The 17,190-nt window shown below is 44.2% G+C and overlaps 1 protein-coding gene across 1 annotated transcript in view; it reads left to right on the top strand.

The window, feature by feature from the left end:
• The window catches only part of PCNT (pericentrin), a 193,301-nt gene that overhangs the window by 143,198 nt on the left and 32,913 nt on the right, over positions 1-17,190 (top strand). Inside the window, exons 36-40 of the mRNA XM_082260893.1 lie at positions 1,846-2,010; positions 2,668-2,863; positions 3,248-3,470; positions 4,780-4,921; positions 15,967-16,680. Of these exons, the coding sequence (XP_082117019.1) occupies positions 1,846-2,010; positions 2,668-2,863; positions 3,248-3,470; positions 4,780-4,921; positions 15,967-16,680 (1,440 nt within the window). The remainder of the gene's footprint in view (positions 1-1,845; positions 2,011-2,667; positions 2,864-3,247; positions 3,471-4,779; positions 4,922-15,966; positions 16,681-17,190) is intronic.

Raw genomic sequence — 17,190 nt, 5'->3', positions numbered from 1 at the left:
TATCCATTTACAAACTGATCCTTCCAAACCTGAAGACTTTACCTTACACATTAGCGGTGTGTGGGTAACTATGTCAAACACTTTTGCAAAATCCAAGTATACTACAGCCACCCCTCTGTCCAATGTTTTACTTACCACCTCATAAAAAGGACAAAATTTTGACTTCTTGCAAATGACTCTAGCCTTTTCCCAACAGGTCAGATCTGCTTTCTTTTCCACCCTGCTTCACAGTATGTCCTTAATGGCATATCTTTTGAAACCCAGGTCCTAACAGACAGAAGGGTTTCCGAATCTGTGATTCCTACTTTGCTAAAAGCAAGAAATGCTACTTTCAGGAAGACTTATCGTACTTGTATATTCTTTTTCGTGTGTGATCTTTTATACACATTTTTGCGGTGTGAGTGCAGTGATTTTAATCCCAGAGATTACTCTGTGCCTCGCATCCAGGCCTTCCTACAAACAGCGCTTGACCTGAATCTAGCGGTTCGCACCCTGAAGGGGCACGTTTTTCAGAGGCCTTTAGAGTCTTATTCCCTTGTAAAAGCTTTTATGCAAAATGATTCTTACATCGGGTCCCCTTTGCAGCACCCTGTGCTTCCCTTGGTTGTCTTTTGCCTTTCTGGTGGCTATCATGTCTGCCAGATGTGTCTCTGGGCAAGCGTCCTTTTTACTTTAAAGAGTACTTCACAATGACAAGGTTGTATTAGGCCCTAGACCATCCTTTCTTTCAAAGGTGGTTTCTGCATTACATCTCTGTGGTTACATAGTTTTAACATTCTTGTGTCTTGCTCCTAAGCACCCAAAGGCAGTCTCTCTACATTGCCTGGATGTAGTCAGAGCTATTTGAGTGTACCTAAAAGATACTGCTTCTGTCAGGTAAACAAACTTCCTATTTGTCCTTTCCTCTGGTACTCGCAAAGGGCATCCCTCCTCAAAATCAATAAGGGACTTGATTGCTAGAGCCTATGCTTCTAAATAAAAACCTCCACTTGAACTCTTGTGCACACAGTCCACCAGATCTGCTGGAGTATCCTCGGTCTTTAAACACCAAGTCTGTGTTAATCAACTCTAAGGCCAGCATCTAGTCTTCTATTCCTACTTTTCCAGAGTTTTTTCAGGTGGATATCCATTCTTCTGTTGACACAGCTTTTGACCTCAGGTTTCTAGCAGCAGCACTCTGAACCTCGGGTTTTTTTTGCTTGTTGGCATAATTCTCTTTGCCTAGTTGTTGCCCACCCTTACAGTATATTCTTTGCTTTGGGACTTTCCATAGCGTATGAATAAGATGCCACTGTACTGTACGACTATGATCAGAGAAGATTTGGCTTGCCTGTAAACTCCATATCTTAGGGTAGGCTTGTAAGGCTAAGTTCACATTGATGTGGCTCTGCAAGCTAGGTTTTGCATAGAAGCCCATTCATTTGAATGCCTCCTGAAATGCAGGGAAAAGGTCCGTGTATCATTTCTTGAATTGCAGCCCACAGGGGAACTGCATGTGCATGTGTGATTTCCAGTGTGTGCGATGTGCCATTAGGATTAATGGCACCCACACGCATCCAGCATGTTTTTCTGTGTGGGTGGTTGCGGCTGTTGGAACAGGTGCGGCCCAACAGTGGGAACCAACTCGCACAGATGTGAACTCAGCCTAAAGGAGGTACCGTGTCCTCAAAAGCTTGTGGACATAAAGTCACCTGAAGGTACGAGCCTATAAACCCACGGTGTATGAGGAAGTTGTCTCTATACTGTCCTCAAGGATTTGTAATTTACTGGAGATATAAATCTAGATATTTATATAGATATATAATTTTGGAGCATAAATGTGTTTCTAAAATGTTTTTATTTTAGGAAAGTTCTGCATCAGACTGGAGACGGGACTTATTACAAAGTGTTCAGGCTCTTTTGGAAAGTGAGAGAGCGTATCTACGTTTGGAACTTCAGTCACAGCTCCACCATGGTGGCACTGGAGACAGTTCACTATCAGAAAAAGTAGAACACCTAATAAAGGAGCAGGTGAGTCAGAATGCAATGATACACATTGATTTGTAGCAAGGTTTTTTTTTTTTTTCCCTAGAAATCTGGCTGTTTTACAGCATCCTGTTCTTATCTTAGAAAGTATTCTTTTACTATAAGGGTAGTTGATGCTTGGAATAAACTTCCAGCAGAGGTAGTGAGTCAGTTAACATTAAGTAGCTTCAAACATGCTTGGGACAAACCTATATCTATTCTTTAAAAAAAAAAATACAAAACCTGTATTAACAATATAACAGGCAAAAATAAAACAGGCAGACTTAATGGACTACACGGTCTTTTTTTCTGCCGTCACTTTTCCGTTTTTGTTTGATGCATTCACATGTACGTGCTATGCTGAAATCTTGGGGTCCAGTATTCCTAATTTCTGGTCAGGGGTTGTCAAATGTTGTGGGAAAATGTGTACCTACTGAGTTAAAGGACATCTTCTATAATGGGCATAAAATAAACTCCAGTTTTTGTTATTTTATTTTTGTATATGTGATTTAATACGTTAATACAATATTTTAAAAAGGCAATGCTGTACACAAGTTTATAGTTTTAGTGTAAGGATTTTTTTTTTCTTTTGGGCCACCTTACTATGGTTTACTAGCTATAAAGTTCTGCCTATCTAGTTAAGTCATGAATCGTCTGTCTTAGGAGGAACAGAAGCGCCTTGTCTTGGAACATGTCCTAGCCATGGACCGGAACAGCCTGTTATCTGAAATTCAGGATCTACGTTCACAGTTAAGATTGGCACATCTTCAAAACCAAGAAAAACTACAACAACTGCAAGATGCCCTCATCAGTGCTGAAGAAAAGGGGCACACAAAAGAACACCAGCTGCGCAAGCAAGGTAAGTACATGATCCTAAGAGGCAGAGCAATACCTTCTGTTAAATGGCAAATGGCTTCTTAGTGGCACCTTCTATGAGCATTACTTTGCCCTATTTATTTGAAAAGTAAGGATCTATCGTGTTGGAAAGCAAGTAGTTGGGAAAGAGGTGCACTAATGCAGAATTAATTTAGTCAGTGAGGGAACAGATGAGAACTAAAAGGACTGTAGGATCTTTTCTGCAAGGTTTTTTTTTTTTTCAATATCCTATTATACCATCCTGACTACTCATACTTGTCTGACATAAGCACATGTCCTGGACCTTCAGGTGCACCAGGACAAGTGTATAACGGGCCCAAAGAATTGCTGTGAAATATTTATTGAACTGTTTTTGGCCTTCTTCCAGTGGAACTGTATGAATACAAATTACAGCAAGAGGGTGCCATTGCTGAAGATTTAAAAGGTTCCTTGTCGAGGGAACAGGAGCGGTCCACAGAGCAGCACAAGCTGTTACTCCAGGAACAGTCTACTGTATCTCAACTCCATTCTGAAGTAGAGGAACTGCAGCTGGAGCTTGAAAAGCTGAAAAGGCAACAGAAAGAAATGCAGATCGAAGCAACTAAACTGAGGTGTGATAAGTATTTTAATTACTACTCTTTAACCAGTTCTGGACCCTCTTAATGACCGGGCCATTTTTTGCAATTCGGCACTGTGTTAGTTTAACAGAAAATTGTGCGGTTGTTAGACACTGTACCTAAATAAAATTGGATGTCCTTTTTTTTTTTTTTTTTTTTCACACAAATAACGCTTTCTTTTGGTGGTATTTGATCACGTCCTGCACTTTATTTTTTTGCACTATAAACAAAAAAAGAGCGATCGTTCTGAAAACAAAACAAAATAATATTTTTCACATTCTGCTATATAACATTCCCAAAATAAAAAAAAAAAAAAATCACAATAAGCGTATTTTGATTGGTTTGCGCAAAAGTTAACGCTTCTACAAAGTAGGGAAAAGATTTGTCATTTTTATTTATTTTTACTAGTAATGGCGGCGATCTGTGTTTTTTAGCGGGACTGTAACATTGCGGCAGACCGGGCCCCTAACTGACATTTTTGACACTTTTCGGGTGGGGGGGCAGTGACATTACTACAGTAATCAGTGCTAAAAATAAACACTGTTACTGTAATAATGACACTGGCAGGGAAAGGGTTAACATGGGGATGATCAAAGGGTTAATTGTGAGCCTAGTGGAGTCATTTCTAACTGTATGGGGGATGGGCTTGTGAAATGATCATAGAGACCTGTGATTCTATATAGAAGGATCACAGGCGCTCTGTGATCATTTCAGAGAGAACAACGGTCAGCTGTGTTTACAACAGCTGACAGTCCTTCTCTCTCAGCGTGGAGGGATTGCGGGTGCCTGGCGGCAATCGTGGCCGCTGGTCCCGTGGATCGGCATCCCCGCTGCCTAGTGGGGGCGGTAGCTCGAGCTTGCCCCCCAGCACCACACCTGCGAACCGATGTACTCCTACGTCGTTTCGCACAGCCGAGCCAGCCTGCCTCAGTAAAACTGTGGCGGGCGGTCGGCAAGTGGTTAAAGTAGTTTTCTTAGAAGTATCGGAATTTAATTTTTTTGGGGAATCATACTTGCCTAGGTGGATGCAGCATCGGTTCAATGCTGCATCTGTCCCCCCGACTTGAACGCTGATAACCGAATTGTCAAACACCACCGATCGCTCCATTTTCACAGCTCCCTGAGCTGAGGACTGACAGTCACAGCTTTCTGCACTGCCCCTCCCGTGCTTACTGGAGTGCTGGGCTGTGGAGGTGGTGGGAGTGGCCGGTTTACATGCTTATTGTTGTTTTCAGAGATTAATGTAATTAATGCTCTTATTGCTTTTATAAGGAGATTTCATTTTCCCTTCTAAAACATATAGAAATGAGCTGGAGAGTAAAGAGGAGGCCATGTCTGTTCTCATGCAAACAGCGCAGACACAACGGGAGGTGGAAAGCCAAAGGTTTGAAGAAGAAAAGCATATAATTCAACAAAAACTTGCACACAGGGAGAAGTCTCTTCAGGTAAGGCATTGAAAACTGAAGCCTGGATTAGCACATACTTTATATTACCAAAAGTATTGGGATGCCTGCTTTTACATGCACATGAATTTTAATGGCATCCCAGTCCTTAGTCTGTAGGATTCAATATTGGATCAAACTCTTCTGGGAAGCCTGTCCACAAGTTTTGGGAATGCATCTGTGGGAATGTTTGACCATTTTTTCCAGAAGTGCATTTGTGGGGCACTGATGTAGACAAGAAGGCCTGGCTTGCAGTCTCCACTCCAATTCATCCCAAAGGCATTCTATTGGGTTGAGGTTCGGACTCTGTGCAGGCCAGTCAAGTTCCTCCACCCCAAACTCGCTCATCCATGTCTTTTTTTTGGACCTTGCTTTACTTCTCAAGCGGGCACATCACGCCAGGTCACTGCTGCAATGCACAAAATCCTTTGTATTGTGATACTTGGCGGTACTCTGACTTACCATGCCACTGGGTACAAGGAGACCTGCAACATCTATTAAGACATTCCCTGTTTATGAACAAATAGAATGTGCAGTTTATAATAATTGGATCACTCCTCAAAAAATCTTTGGCAAACGCTATCCAGTAGAAAAGGAGTGTTCTAAAACGTGGTTTGCTTCTGTAGTTGATCCATCTGTCTCCATCTTAAACATCTCAGTGTACTAATTGAAGATGTTCCTTCATTCAAAGAGTCTGAAACTTTAAGATGCTCCCAAAAGCTTTCTTTACGCTTGCAGGCCCAGCCCTGCAACCAGCTCTCGCTGCAATTTCAATATGTCAAATTGTAGAAAACTGGACTAGGGCAATGAACAACCAACATGATTCTGTATTCGAGGACCAATCTTTAACAGGGCAATTACCTTTTTCTTTTTTTTTTTTTTGGTGCAAAAGAATTGGCTCAAGATAGGGCATGCAGGTGTCATAGAACGTGCAGCACCCCCACCGTACATATGGATGGCCGCTCATCTTGGGAATTTGACCCCCTGAGCCAACAGGATGGTCAAACAAGCATTCCCTGAAAAGGATCTGTCAATCTCCTGATAGCCAATTCGACATAGTGGTTCCTGGTATACAGCAGCCTCCCCTGGCATCTCTCCCCTGTATAAGACTGATCATGCACAGAATCTCTTGGCTAACACCTGGTCACCAAAACAGAAATAAAGCTTACTTTCCTCTTGTTGTCTGTACATAACATGACATGAAGGAAACCCACTTTAATGGGACATGGTTGGCAACAACCCAAAAGGGTAGTAATGATTATCTACTCTAGATGATTTTGTACTCTGAAATAAAACAAAAATTTACTTTTACATAGCATATACATTTGTGAGAGAACTGCTATGAGTTCATGCTAAAGTGTGTGAATACTTTTTTATTTTGTTAAACGCTACTCCCATGATATTATATTGTGCCTCAAGTCAAATGCTTGTTTTTTTTTTTTTTTTGGAAGACTAAAAGCCAATTGAATTTGTAATTTTTATTAAAACAAGAATTGACCCCTGGCTACAAACTCGCCCAGTTTTAATGAAAAAAATCTATTAAACTAAAAATAATAAGATAAACCAAAACAGGAGCTGCTCACACTTGTATCACATCATGCCTTTATAGACCTTGCTTTCTTTACCAGTATTATAATATTTCAATAGAATAGTTAAGAATGCCTGAAAACTATCTCAACCACTTGCGGCCCACCCACAGGCTCAGCGTCATACTGACGTACCCCCGAGTTGTACAGTGTTACTATGACGACAATTAACTACTCTGCAGTATGTTAAAAGGGAAAAAAAAATCCTAAAAAATAAAGAAATAAAAATTATTTTATTTTTTTACGTACTATGTACCGCCATGCCAGTCATATAATGATGCTGTAGTGCACTGGTGACCGTATGTTAAAAACAAAAAAACACATTTTATTTAATTAATTTCAATACTTTATTCAAATAATTGAGATAAAAAATTACAACTTCAAAAAACTTGCAATGCCTCTTACTAAATTCCTTAGACTGTCTACTTTCCAAAAAGGGGTCATTTGGGGGAGGGGGGGGGGGGGTGGGATTTGCACTGTTCTGGTATTTTAGGGCCCCAGTACAAGAGCTATCAATTTTCAAATATATATACTATAGTTTGTAGACTCTATAACCTTTACAAAGATTTAATAATATACACTGATTTGGGTTATTTTTACCAAAAAAATGTAGCAGAATACACTTTGGCCAAATAACAAGAAAGGTTATTTGCAAACATTTATAACGGAACCTCAGAAAAATGTGTGGTGATTAGAATTTTTGCTATTTTTTTTTTTTGTTTTATATAGGAAAAAAACCTAGTGGTGATAAAATACCACCCAAACAAAGATCCCTTTGTGTGAAAAAAATGATTTTGAAGGGGGTAAAACCTTACAGAAGCTGATCATTGTATAGAAGTTTAAGGTAACTTTGATAGTTGATCCCTATAGTTTCCAGGGTATCCCAACCTAAGAGTCTGTCTAACAATAATGACGTTGGTGCTAGGCTCAGGGTCTCTTAACTAGTTGTCCCAAATCTTGAAAAAAATTTAAGGCAATTTCTGTGGAGTAGTAGACAATTTACAGTTGTGATCATAAGTTTACATACTCTGGCTGAATTTATGATTTCTTGGCCATTTTTCCGATGATAAAACTTTTCATTTCACTCATGGTTAGTGTTTGGCTGAAGCAATTTATCATCAGTCGACCGTGTTTCCTTTTTTTAAATCCTAATGACAACCGAAACTACCCAAATAACCCTGATCAAAAGTTTACATACCCCTGGTGATTTTGGCCTGATAACATGCACACAAGTTGACACTAAAGCCCCGTACACACGTACCGATCGTCGGCCGAACGATCGGCCGTCTTTTGTCCAGGGCTGTCCTGTCCGCTGAAAAGTGCAAAAGACTGCACACGAATTTTATCGGCCGACAACAGCCGACTGCAGAAGTGATGTCATGTGATGGTTTACTTTCCGTGTGTTTTTTTCTTCTCTGAGCATGCCCAGTCTTGCAAATCTGCTGATTGTCGGCCGAATTCTGTACTGACTGGCGAACAATCGGCCGTTCTGTTGTCGGCGTACAAAAATTTTAATGCCTGCACGACAGATTCTGTTCGGGCGAAAATGCGCTGTCGGAAGCATCATACTAACAAGCCGACAATCGGCCGATCGAATATTTACGGCCGACAATCGCTACGTGTGTACGGGGCTTATGGCATTTGAATGGCTATTAAAGGTAACCATCCTCACCTGTGATCGGTTTGCTTGTAATTAGTGTGTGTGTGTATAAAAGGTCCAATGAGTTTCTGGACTCCTGACAGACCCTTGCATCTTTCATCCAGTGCTGCACTGACATTTCTGGATTCCGAGTCATGGGGAAAGCAAAAGAATTGTCAAAGGATGTGCGTGAAAAGGTAGTTGAACTGTATAAAACAGGAAAGAGATATGTAAAGCTATATCCAAGGAATTGAGAATGCCAACCAGCAGTGTTCAAACTCTAATGAAGAAGTGGAAAATTAGGGGTTCTGTTGAAACCAAACCACGGTCAGGTAGACCAACTAAAATTTCAGCCACAACTACCAAGAAAATTGTTCGGGATGGAATGAAAAACCCACAAGAAATTTCAGGTGAAATACAGGACTCTGAAAACACGTGGTGTGGCTGTTTCAAGATGAACAATAAGGAGGTACTTGAAGAAAAACGGGCTGCATGGTCGAGTTGCCACAAGAAAGCCATACTACGCAAATGCCACGAAGTATCCCGCTTACAATATGCCAAACGGCACAGAGGCAAGCCTCCAAACCTTCTGGCACAAAGTCATTTGGAGTGATGAGACCAAAATTTAGCTTTTTGGCCACAACCATAAACACTACATTTGGAGAGGAGTCAACAAGGCCTAGGATGTAAGGTACACCATTCCTACTGTGAAACACGGAGGTGGATCGCTGATGTTTTGGGGATGTGTGAGCTACAAAGGCACAGGAAATTTGGTCAGTATTGATAACAAGGTAAATGCAGTATGTTATCAAAAAATAGTGGAGGAAAATTTGCATTCATCAGCCCGGGAAGCTGCGCATGGGTCGTACTTTGACATTCCAAGCTGACAATGATCCTAAACACAGGGCCAAGTCGACCTGTCATTGGCTACAGCAGAATACAGTGAATGTTCTAGAGTGGCCATCTCAGTCTCCTGACCTCAATATCATTGAGCCACTCTGGGGAGATCTCAAATGTGCACTTCATGCAAGACAGCCGACAAATTTACAGGAACTGGAGGCTTCGACAAATTTACAGGAACTGGAGGCTTCGACAAATTTACAGGAACTGGAGGCTTTTTGATAGGAAGAATGGGCAGCTTTACCATCTGAGAAGATAAAGCCTCATCCACAAATACCACAAAAGACTTCAATCTGTCATTGATGTTAAAGGGGGCAATACAGGGTATTAGGAACTGGGGTATGTAACTTTTGATCAGGGTCATTTGGGTAGTTTCAGTTGTTATGATTTAAAGAGAGTAAACACAGTTGATTGATAATAAATGGCTTTAGCCAAACATTAACCACGAGTGAAAGAAAAGTTTTTGTGTTATTCATATTCTGTGAAAAATGGCCAAGAAATTATAAATTCTGCCAGGGTATGTAAACTTATGTGCACAACTGTATATCCTGTACTCTGATGTTGGTGTAGCTGATTATGCTACAAATCCGGCCATAATCCTTGCAGCAAACTCCCAACAAGAATGCCTAAAGCATTGGCTGCAATTTGACATTATTCTCTTTATTCAGGAGTAAGGCTGTTTGATTAATCTGAGGTCATAGTGAGAGATGGGACCATCCCAACATTCTGCATTAGCTTGACTTTACAGGCTTAGTCACTTAATAGAAGTTTGGAAATTTTAGAAAGCTTTTTAACTTTTCATTCACAGCCGCCCAAGTATGGACTAAATGGTGTGTTCTCGGTAAAGTGGATTGACACTGCTCCTGATTCTTCTTAACCTTTGGGTTATACTGCCCCCTACAGTAGTAAGACACTAGGCAGGAAAAAGCTTGACTACACCTATGGGCAGTCCCAGGGGGTATACACCCACTCTGTTATGGGCACACAGGTTTTTTTCTGCCTAGTCAGGAGTAAGGACTTTTTTTGCTGGGATCTCTGGTCCTGGCAATTTTCTTCATTTTAAATTGATTTTATTTTTCCTCTATTTTGTTTCTGTGAGAACTACAATCAAGTGCTGGACTGGGCAACTAACTGGATAATATAGATCCTTAGGGTCCCCCCAGTCTGGCCAGCGAGTGCGTGCAAACTGCAGCTCTGCACTAGGGCAGCCACAACATAGCCTCAGTGGACGAGGGCTGGTCTGCGAGTTAAACGTCTTGCAAAGACTCATACGAACTGGCTTCGGCCTGAGTCGTAGCGTTTCCTCCTGGTCCGACAGCACCCACGTTACGATGGAGCGGTGTCCTGTTGGGAGCGGTGCCGAACCTGTTCCTGGTGGGGTAATTAGCTGTCCCCCCCACTACCCCTTGAGGTTTTTGGAGTAGACGTGGGCCCCTCCCTGGGATGGTCGGTCCCCCGGCTTCCCCTCCCTTCCCCCCCAGCCCATCTAAAATTTCGGTCACTGTGAGTCTTTCCACCCCCAGGTGAGGAGCTGGTTGAGCAGGGTTCCCTGCCACCCTGGGGGTTGGTGACTGGGGCAGGGATGTCCTCTGGGCTAGCTGCGGCGGTTGTTGGGCTGGGGGGGGCGGATGCTTTACCATCCACGGGTACGCGCCTCACCCGGCTAAATCCGGACAAAAATTTAGGCCGCGGCTTTGTGTCCTACTCGTCGGAACCTATATGAGGCAGCTAAAGCCACTGCCTCCCATTTAGGCATCCGTCTTCCCCTCCGCTGCCCCTGGGTATTTGGCTCCGCTGGGGCTCACGTCCTGGCACCCTCAAAAATTTAGGCCGCGGTCTGCTGCCTACTAGGCACGCATATGCGGCCAAGTCGGGCGCCGCCGTTGGGGGAGGCGGCTTCAGTGCGTGTAGCTGAAGCCCCTACTCTTCTTTGGGCATCTGCTGGGCTGAGGATCCGTGCATTTGCGGCTGGGCCCCCACAAACATTTAGTCCACGGCTTATGGCCTGCTGAGTCTTGCCACCATTGTGTGGGGCACCTGCCTCGTTTTAACGAGGGTACCCTGTCTGCGCATCCGCGTCACGACATGCAGCCCCTTTTTAAGGGGCTATGTCCTCTATGGAGGGCTCGGAGGACGACCCCCTTGTTTTTTTTGCGGGGTCCAGTAGGTGGTCCATTTGTGGACCCTTGGCCGGTGTCCCTTTTGCGGGATCACAGTCAGCTGCCTTTCCTGATAGGTTTTCGGGGTGAGCTCAGTATATAACGACTCCACTGGGTCTGGGTCCACGCACCCTGAGTGCTTAGATAGTGAGGATGATTCCTCTGCTTCTCTAGCTGCGATTAAGTAGATGCTGGTGGAAGCATTGTTTGTGTCAGTGAGTGAAACTTTAAAAATGGAGGTTGCGGGTGATGCCTCATCAAAACCACCGGTTCCTTTTGGCTCCCACAGGCCCTCCAAAGCGGCGAGGGTGTTCCTCTTTCTGCTTACCTTGACAACTTGTCACAAAACAGTGGGGTTTTGTTTGCGGTATCCTTATGAGGACTTACTGCGTTTAAAGGTGGACAGTCCCACCTGTAGGGGACTCGTCGGTTTCCAGGTCAAATTGAGTTACCTTCATCCTGGTTGAGGAGTCCTAGACCTTTACAGGTCCAGCTAATAAGAGGGCGGATGGTCTGGCTGGTTCGGCAACTAGACCAGTAATTACTGTTGCCCTGGTGTCGCAAACTCTGACAGAGTGGGCTAAGCTTTTATGCCGGGACCTGCAGGGAGAACAGCATCCCCCTGTCTTTGCGGAGCTGGCGGACCGTTTGGTCCAGGGGCTACAGTTTCTGTGATGCCTCTTTGGATGCAGCTCCTTTTGATTTCTAGGCTGTCTGTATCAGCAGTGGTCCTTCGACGTATTGTCTGGCTGAAATGCTGGTCTGCGGACTGTACTTCTAAGAAGGCCTTATCTGACCTCCCTCTTGTAGGGGATCGCCTGTTTGGAGCTTCCTTGGATGACATTGTAAAGGTTCTCACAGGGGGGGAAGAGTACTATACTCTTCTTCCGCAGGCTACCAAAGGCAAGGAGCCCCATCTTCTCTCAGTGTCTCAAGACAAGGGATCAAAAGTCAGGGCCTCCACCAGCAGTTCCAAGAGTACCTGGTCTGGCAAGCCACAAGCGGACTCTTCCAGACCTGTGGACAAGGCTGCCTCTGCATGAGGGGCACCCTCACCCATTTTCTAGGGTGGGGTGATGTCTTGGCTGGTTTCCGGATCCATGGACCTCCTTGGTACAGAACAAGTGGGTCCACAAAGTTGTTTGGTCAGGCTATGAGATTGAGTTCGGTCTTGTCCTCCGGAAAGGTTTTTTTCCCATCCAACCTGCACTTGTCCCCAGATCGCTTACGGGGTCACTTTGTTCCTGTTCCGACTTGGGGACATTTTCAGGGATTTTTACTCAAACCTCTTTACAGTCTTCAGGAACGAAGGCAGGGTACGTCCAATTCTGGACCTCAAGGCGCTAAGCTGCTTTGTGCAAGTACAGATATTCCACATGGAGTCCATTCACATAGCGTCCCTACATAAGAGGGATTTCTTCTCGCTTCTATCGATATCAAGGACGCCTACCTGCACATTCTAATATGTGCTGGTTGCCAGCGCTTCCTCTGTTTTTTGCAGTGGACGAGGCGCATTATCAGTTTGTGGCACTGAGCTTTGGTCTTGCCTCCACACTTTAGGTCTTCACAGGAGTGTAGGCCCCGGTTCTGTCATTGTTTGAGTCAGCAGGGGATTGCGGTACTAGGGGACCTGGACGATCTTCTGCAAGGAGAGTCTCTGACTGCTCTGATCGACTACTGGACATTGTTATGCGAACTCTGAGGAGGTTTGGTTGGATCCTGAACATTCAAGAGTCTGCTTTGGTTCTGTCCACAAAAACTGGACTATCTGGGTCTAAATCTGGACTCTGCCTCAGCCAGAGTGTTTCTTCCTTGTGAAAAACTCCAGACATGGAAGCAATTCAGCTTCTGTTCAGCAGATGGTCATCCCTCATGGCTTGCATGCACGTGCTGGGCCTGATGGTGTCCACCCTCGAGGGGGTCTGTTTGCAAAGTTCCACACAAGAGCTAGTCTAAAGTGATTTTGGTAAATTGAGTCAAGGATCCCCGGTCTCTAGAGGTGGCTTCGCTCTCTGGCACTTCGACAGGGAAAATCCTTCTCCTCCTGTACTGGACGGTTGTCTCTACAGATGCCAGCCTGTCCGAGTGGGGAGGCATCCTCCGCCCAGATGTGCTCAGGGGGTCTGGACTGCCGATTAGTGTACTGGAACTCAGAGCGATCACACTTTGTCTGGCTCATTGGACAATCGTCTTCAGGGGTGTCCAGTATGAATTCATTCGAACAATGCCACGGCCGCGGTCTAGGTCGATCACCAAGGGGGCACAAGAAGTGTCCTGGCAGCTTGGCAAGTAACCAGAATTCTAAGGTGGGCTGACTGATTCGTTCCAGCCCTCTCAAACTTCTGCCATGACTCCTGTGCAGGATTTAGGCAGAAGGGATTCTGGTCATTCTAGTGGCTCTAGACTGGCCTCGCCGGTCTTGGTATGCTGATCTGATACAGCTGGTTGCAGATGCTCCTTGGGGACTTCCTCTCAGGGAGGATCTGCTGTCCCAAGGACCAATCTTCCATCCTGCTTTGCAGTCGCTGGCTTTAATAGCTTGGCTGTTGAATGCCAGGTGCTGAAGGATGGAGGATTGTTTGAATCTGTGATTCCTGCGATGTTAAAAGCTAGGACATCTGCCTCTAGGAAGATCTACTATTGTACGTGGAAGACGTACATTGCGTGATGGGAGTCTCTTGGGTTCATCTTCGCTCCTTCTCGGTGGATCAGATCTTACCCGTCCTTCAATGGGAGTTAAACAGAAATTGACCTCAAGTACCATCAGGGGCCAGGTATCGGTCTTGGCGGTCTTTTTCCTACGACCTTTGGCCACACACTCCCTGCTGCTTACCTTTTCTTCAGGGTGTCCGATATTTGGTTCCTTCATTGCGGGCTTCATTTCCACCCTGGAATCTTAATGTGGTGCTTTCAGCTCTACTTAAGCTTCTCTTTGAAATTATTCGGGAGGTTTCCCGGCTTACGCTGCCCAAGAAGGTGGCCTCCTTTGGTGGCTATCACCTCTGCATGCTGGGTATCGGCACGGACAGTGTTATCCTGTTGTTTGCCTCTGTCCGTCACTCCTTCCTAGGTTGTCTCCGATTTTCATTTGAATAAAGACGTGGTACCTTCCTTGTGTCCCAGGCCTAAACATCTGAAGGAAATTGCCTTGCATGTCTTGGATGTGGTCCGGACAATTAGGGTGTACCTGGTAGCTACGGAGTCTTTTAGGAAGTCAAGCTCTCTATTTGTGCTCACGGACGGACCTCACAAAGGGTTGTCCGCTTCTTCTGCGACCATTTTTAGATGGATCAGACGGTGGATCAGGCCTATTGCAACAGGGGTCAGGTTCCTCCTTTCCCTGTTTTGGGCACACTCTACTAGGTTGCTTAGTGTCTCCTGGGCTTTCCGTTATCTAGCATCAGTGATGCAGGTTTGCAAGCCGGCCACCTGGTTTTCGGTGCACACTTTTACAAAGTTTTTTGTAAGTGGTTGTGTTGGCATTTGCGGATGCTTCTTTTTGCCGCTTCTTTTTGCTGGCTACGGTTTAGAGGACCTGGTCCTCTTTGAGGGTGTACTGTTTTTCAGGGGAGCTCCAGTTGTTTGAGTTCTATGTTACCTGGTTGGCTATGGTTAGCCTTGGGAATTTTTTTCAGATTTTTCCCACCCCCTCATGTTTAACACTGCTTTAAAACGTCCCAATGGTTAAGAATCAGGAGCTGTGTCCTTCAAAGAACGAAGGAGAAAATGGGATTTTTGACTTGCCGTACAAAATTCCTTTCTTTGATGTTCATTGGACACAGCACCCACCCCTCTGTGGAGTTGGCTTTCTTCTGACACTGCTTGTAACAAAACTGAGTGCCTATAGCTGAGAGTGGGTGTATACCCCCTGGGACTGCCCATAAGCGTAGTCCAGCTTTTTCCATGCCTAGTGTCCTACTCCTGTAGGGGACAGTATAACCCAATGGTTAAGAAGAATCTGGAGTTGTGTCCGTCAATGAACATTAGAAAAATGCATTTTATGGTAAGTCAAAAATCCCATTTGTCACCTTGTACCTACAAATAAGCCTATAATACTGTGAATATCTCCTAAACTTGCACTGTTTAGGAGCTATTCACACTGCATGCGCTCTGATAGTTCAGCATACCGTGCCGTAGTGCAGGAGTGACTTCATTGTGGCCCTAGCCACTCATGTACCTGGAGGCCGCGAATCTGTAAGGAAGACCGGGTGAAGATGGAAGCCCTGTCAGCAGTGCCTGCGCGCTGCTGGAGGGCTTGGTTTAAGGGAAGTCCCGCATTAAGTGCTAGGATGCGATGCACCTTTATGACATTGCCTGGCAGGGGAAGTTTATTTCTGTGTTGTTTTTTTTTCTTTGTTTTGTGTTTTTTTTACAACCATTTTAATAGTAAAAATTTGGTGTTACACTGCTCTGTCCCTCATGATCGAAGTACTGGTTCATTTTGAGTATTTTAAAAGCAGAACTATGCTGGAGTGCCTAATTTTCATCCATTCAGCTTCCAATCAGACCTGTAGTTTCATAGTTAGCCTGGCTTACATGCTGTCCACTGAGCTCTACACAGCTTAACAGTATGGACTGGGTAGTTTTGTTAATCACAGACTTTACATAGACTTTTAACTGCCGTCTCCTGGCTAAACAGAAGAATATACAAGCCCTGGTAACTTTTATAGCTGGGCTACATTTAAGTATTCCAATTTCTTGTATCTGTAATTCACTTTTTAATTCATCATCTCCTTTTTTACTATTTTTTTTTTTTTTTTTTAGGAGTCATTTTTGTCCCTGGAAGAGCAAAAAAAGCTTAATGCTAAGATTGCTGCAGCTTTGTCGCAAGAACAGACTTCTACTAGTAATCTCAGGAAAGAACTTGAAATAGAGCAGTCTCGCTGTAAGGCTCTTCTTGCTCAGGAGCACAAGAAACTGTCTGAGACACAGACTGAACTGGAGAAGGAAAAGAAATATTCATTCAGTTTGTCAAGTGCCTTGACCCTTGAGCGGAATGTTGTGGAGCAACTTAGACAACAGCAAAGCCAAGAGCTTTGCAGACAGGAGGAAGAGCGACATCAAGAACGCAAAATAGTGGTAACATTGCAAAATCAATTGGAAGAGGAAAGGCGCTCTGCCAGAGACCTTGCTGCCATGGTAGAAAAGACCCAGAAACAATCTGTTGATGCAAAGCGTCAGCTAGAATCTGAAGTTCAAGCCTGTCGTGAAGAAATGCTAAAAGAGCGGGAGGCAGCAGTTAAACTGCGTGCACTTTTAGAGGCTATGCAAAGTCAAAAACAGCAACTGGACAGTGTGTTGGAGCAGCAGAAAGAGCGAGAAATTCGTCTGCAGAAAGAGCGAGATCAGTACCAAGCTCAGTTACTGATTTTTCAGGAGGAGGAAAGAGCTTGGGCAAAAGAACGTGAAAAAGAAATGACTAGATCAAAGCCATCAGAAGTCATCCGAGCACAAGAAGAGCAGGAAAGGCGGATAATGGTAAGAACTAAAAACCAGGAGTGTTGCTCATGGCAGTGACGCCCAATATTGTCCTACAGACAATTTTTGGAGGCCAAAAATCAGTAGATATGACTTCAATTCTGCTATACTTGGAAATCCACATTTATACAAAAGCAATTGCATGGTGTCAGACCCAGACAAAAAGCTCACAGACCTCCGTATTAAAAATGTTTAGTTTCTTCTTCCAGTGTAGATATGCCTTGTTTCACTGGTAAATCTGCCACTGGTGGCACAGTCACAAAAGTGCAGCTTCCACTCTATTAGAGGTTCCTCAAGCACTGACAATTCTCTGTTTCTTGCTGGGGAGCAGTGACCTCTTGGTTTTTGTTTGGCCAGCAAGCAGAGTAGACTCTTGTCTATACTGTCATTGGCAGAGTTTCACCAGCGACCAAATTGCCATTATGATATTAGACTTTGTATTTTTATTATTTTATCATGAAATGTACTGGGAATGACAGTCAGGGTTTTGCTGTAAGCGACTAGAAACAA

This window comes from Pelophylax lessonae, assembly GCF_965119305.1.
Source record: "Pelophylax lessonae genome assembly, chromosome: 6".
Taxonomy (NCBI): domain Eukaryota; kingdom Metazoa; phylum Chordata; class Amphibia; order Anura; family Ranidae; genus Pelophylax; species Pelophylax lessonae.
The sequence above is the reverse complement of the archived record's forward strand: the minus strand, read 5'-3'. Positions and strand labels throughout refer to the sequence as shown.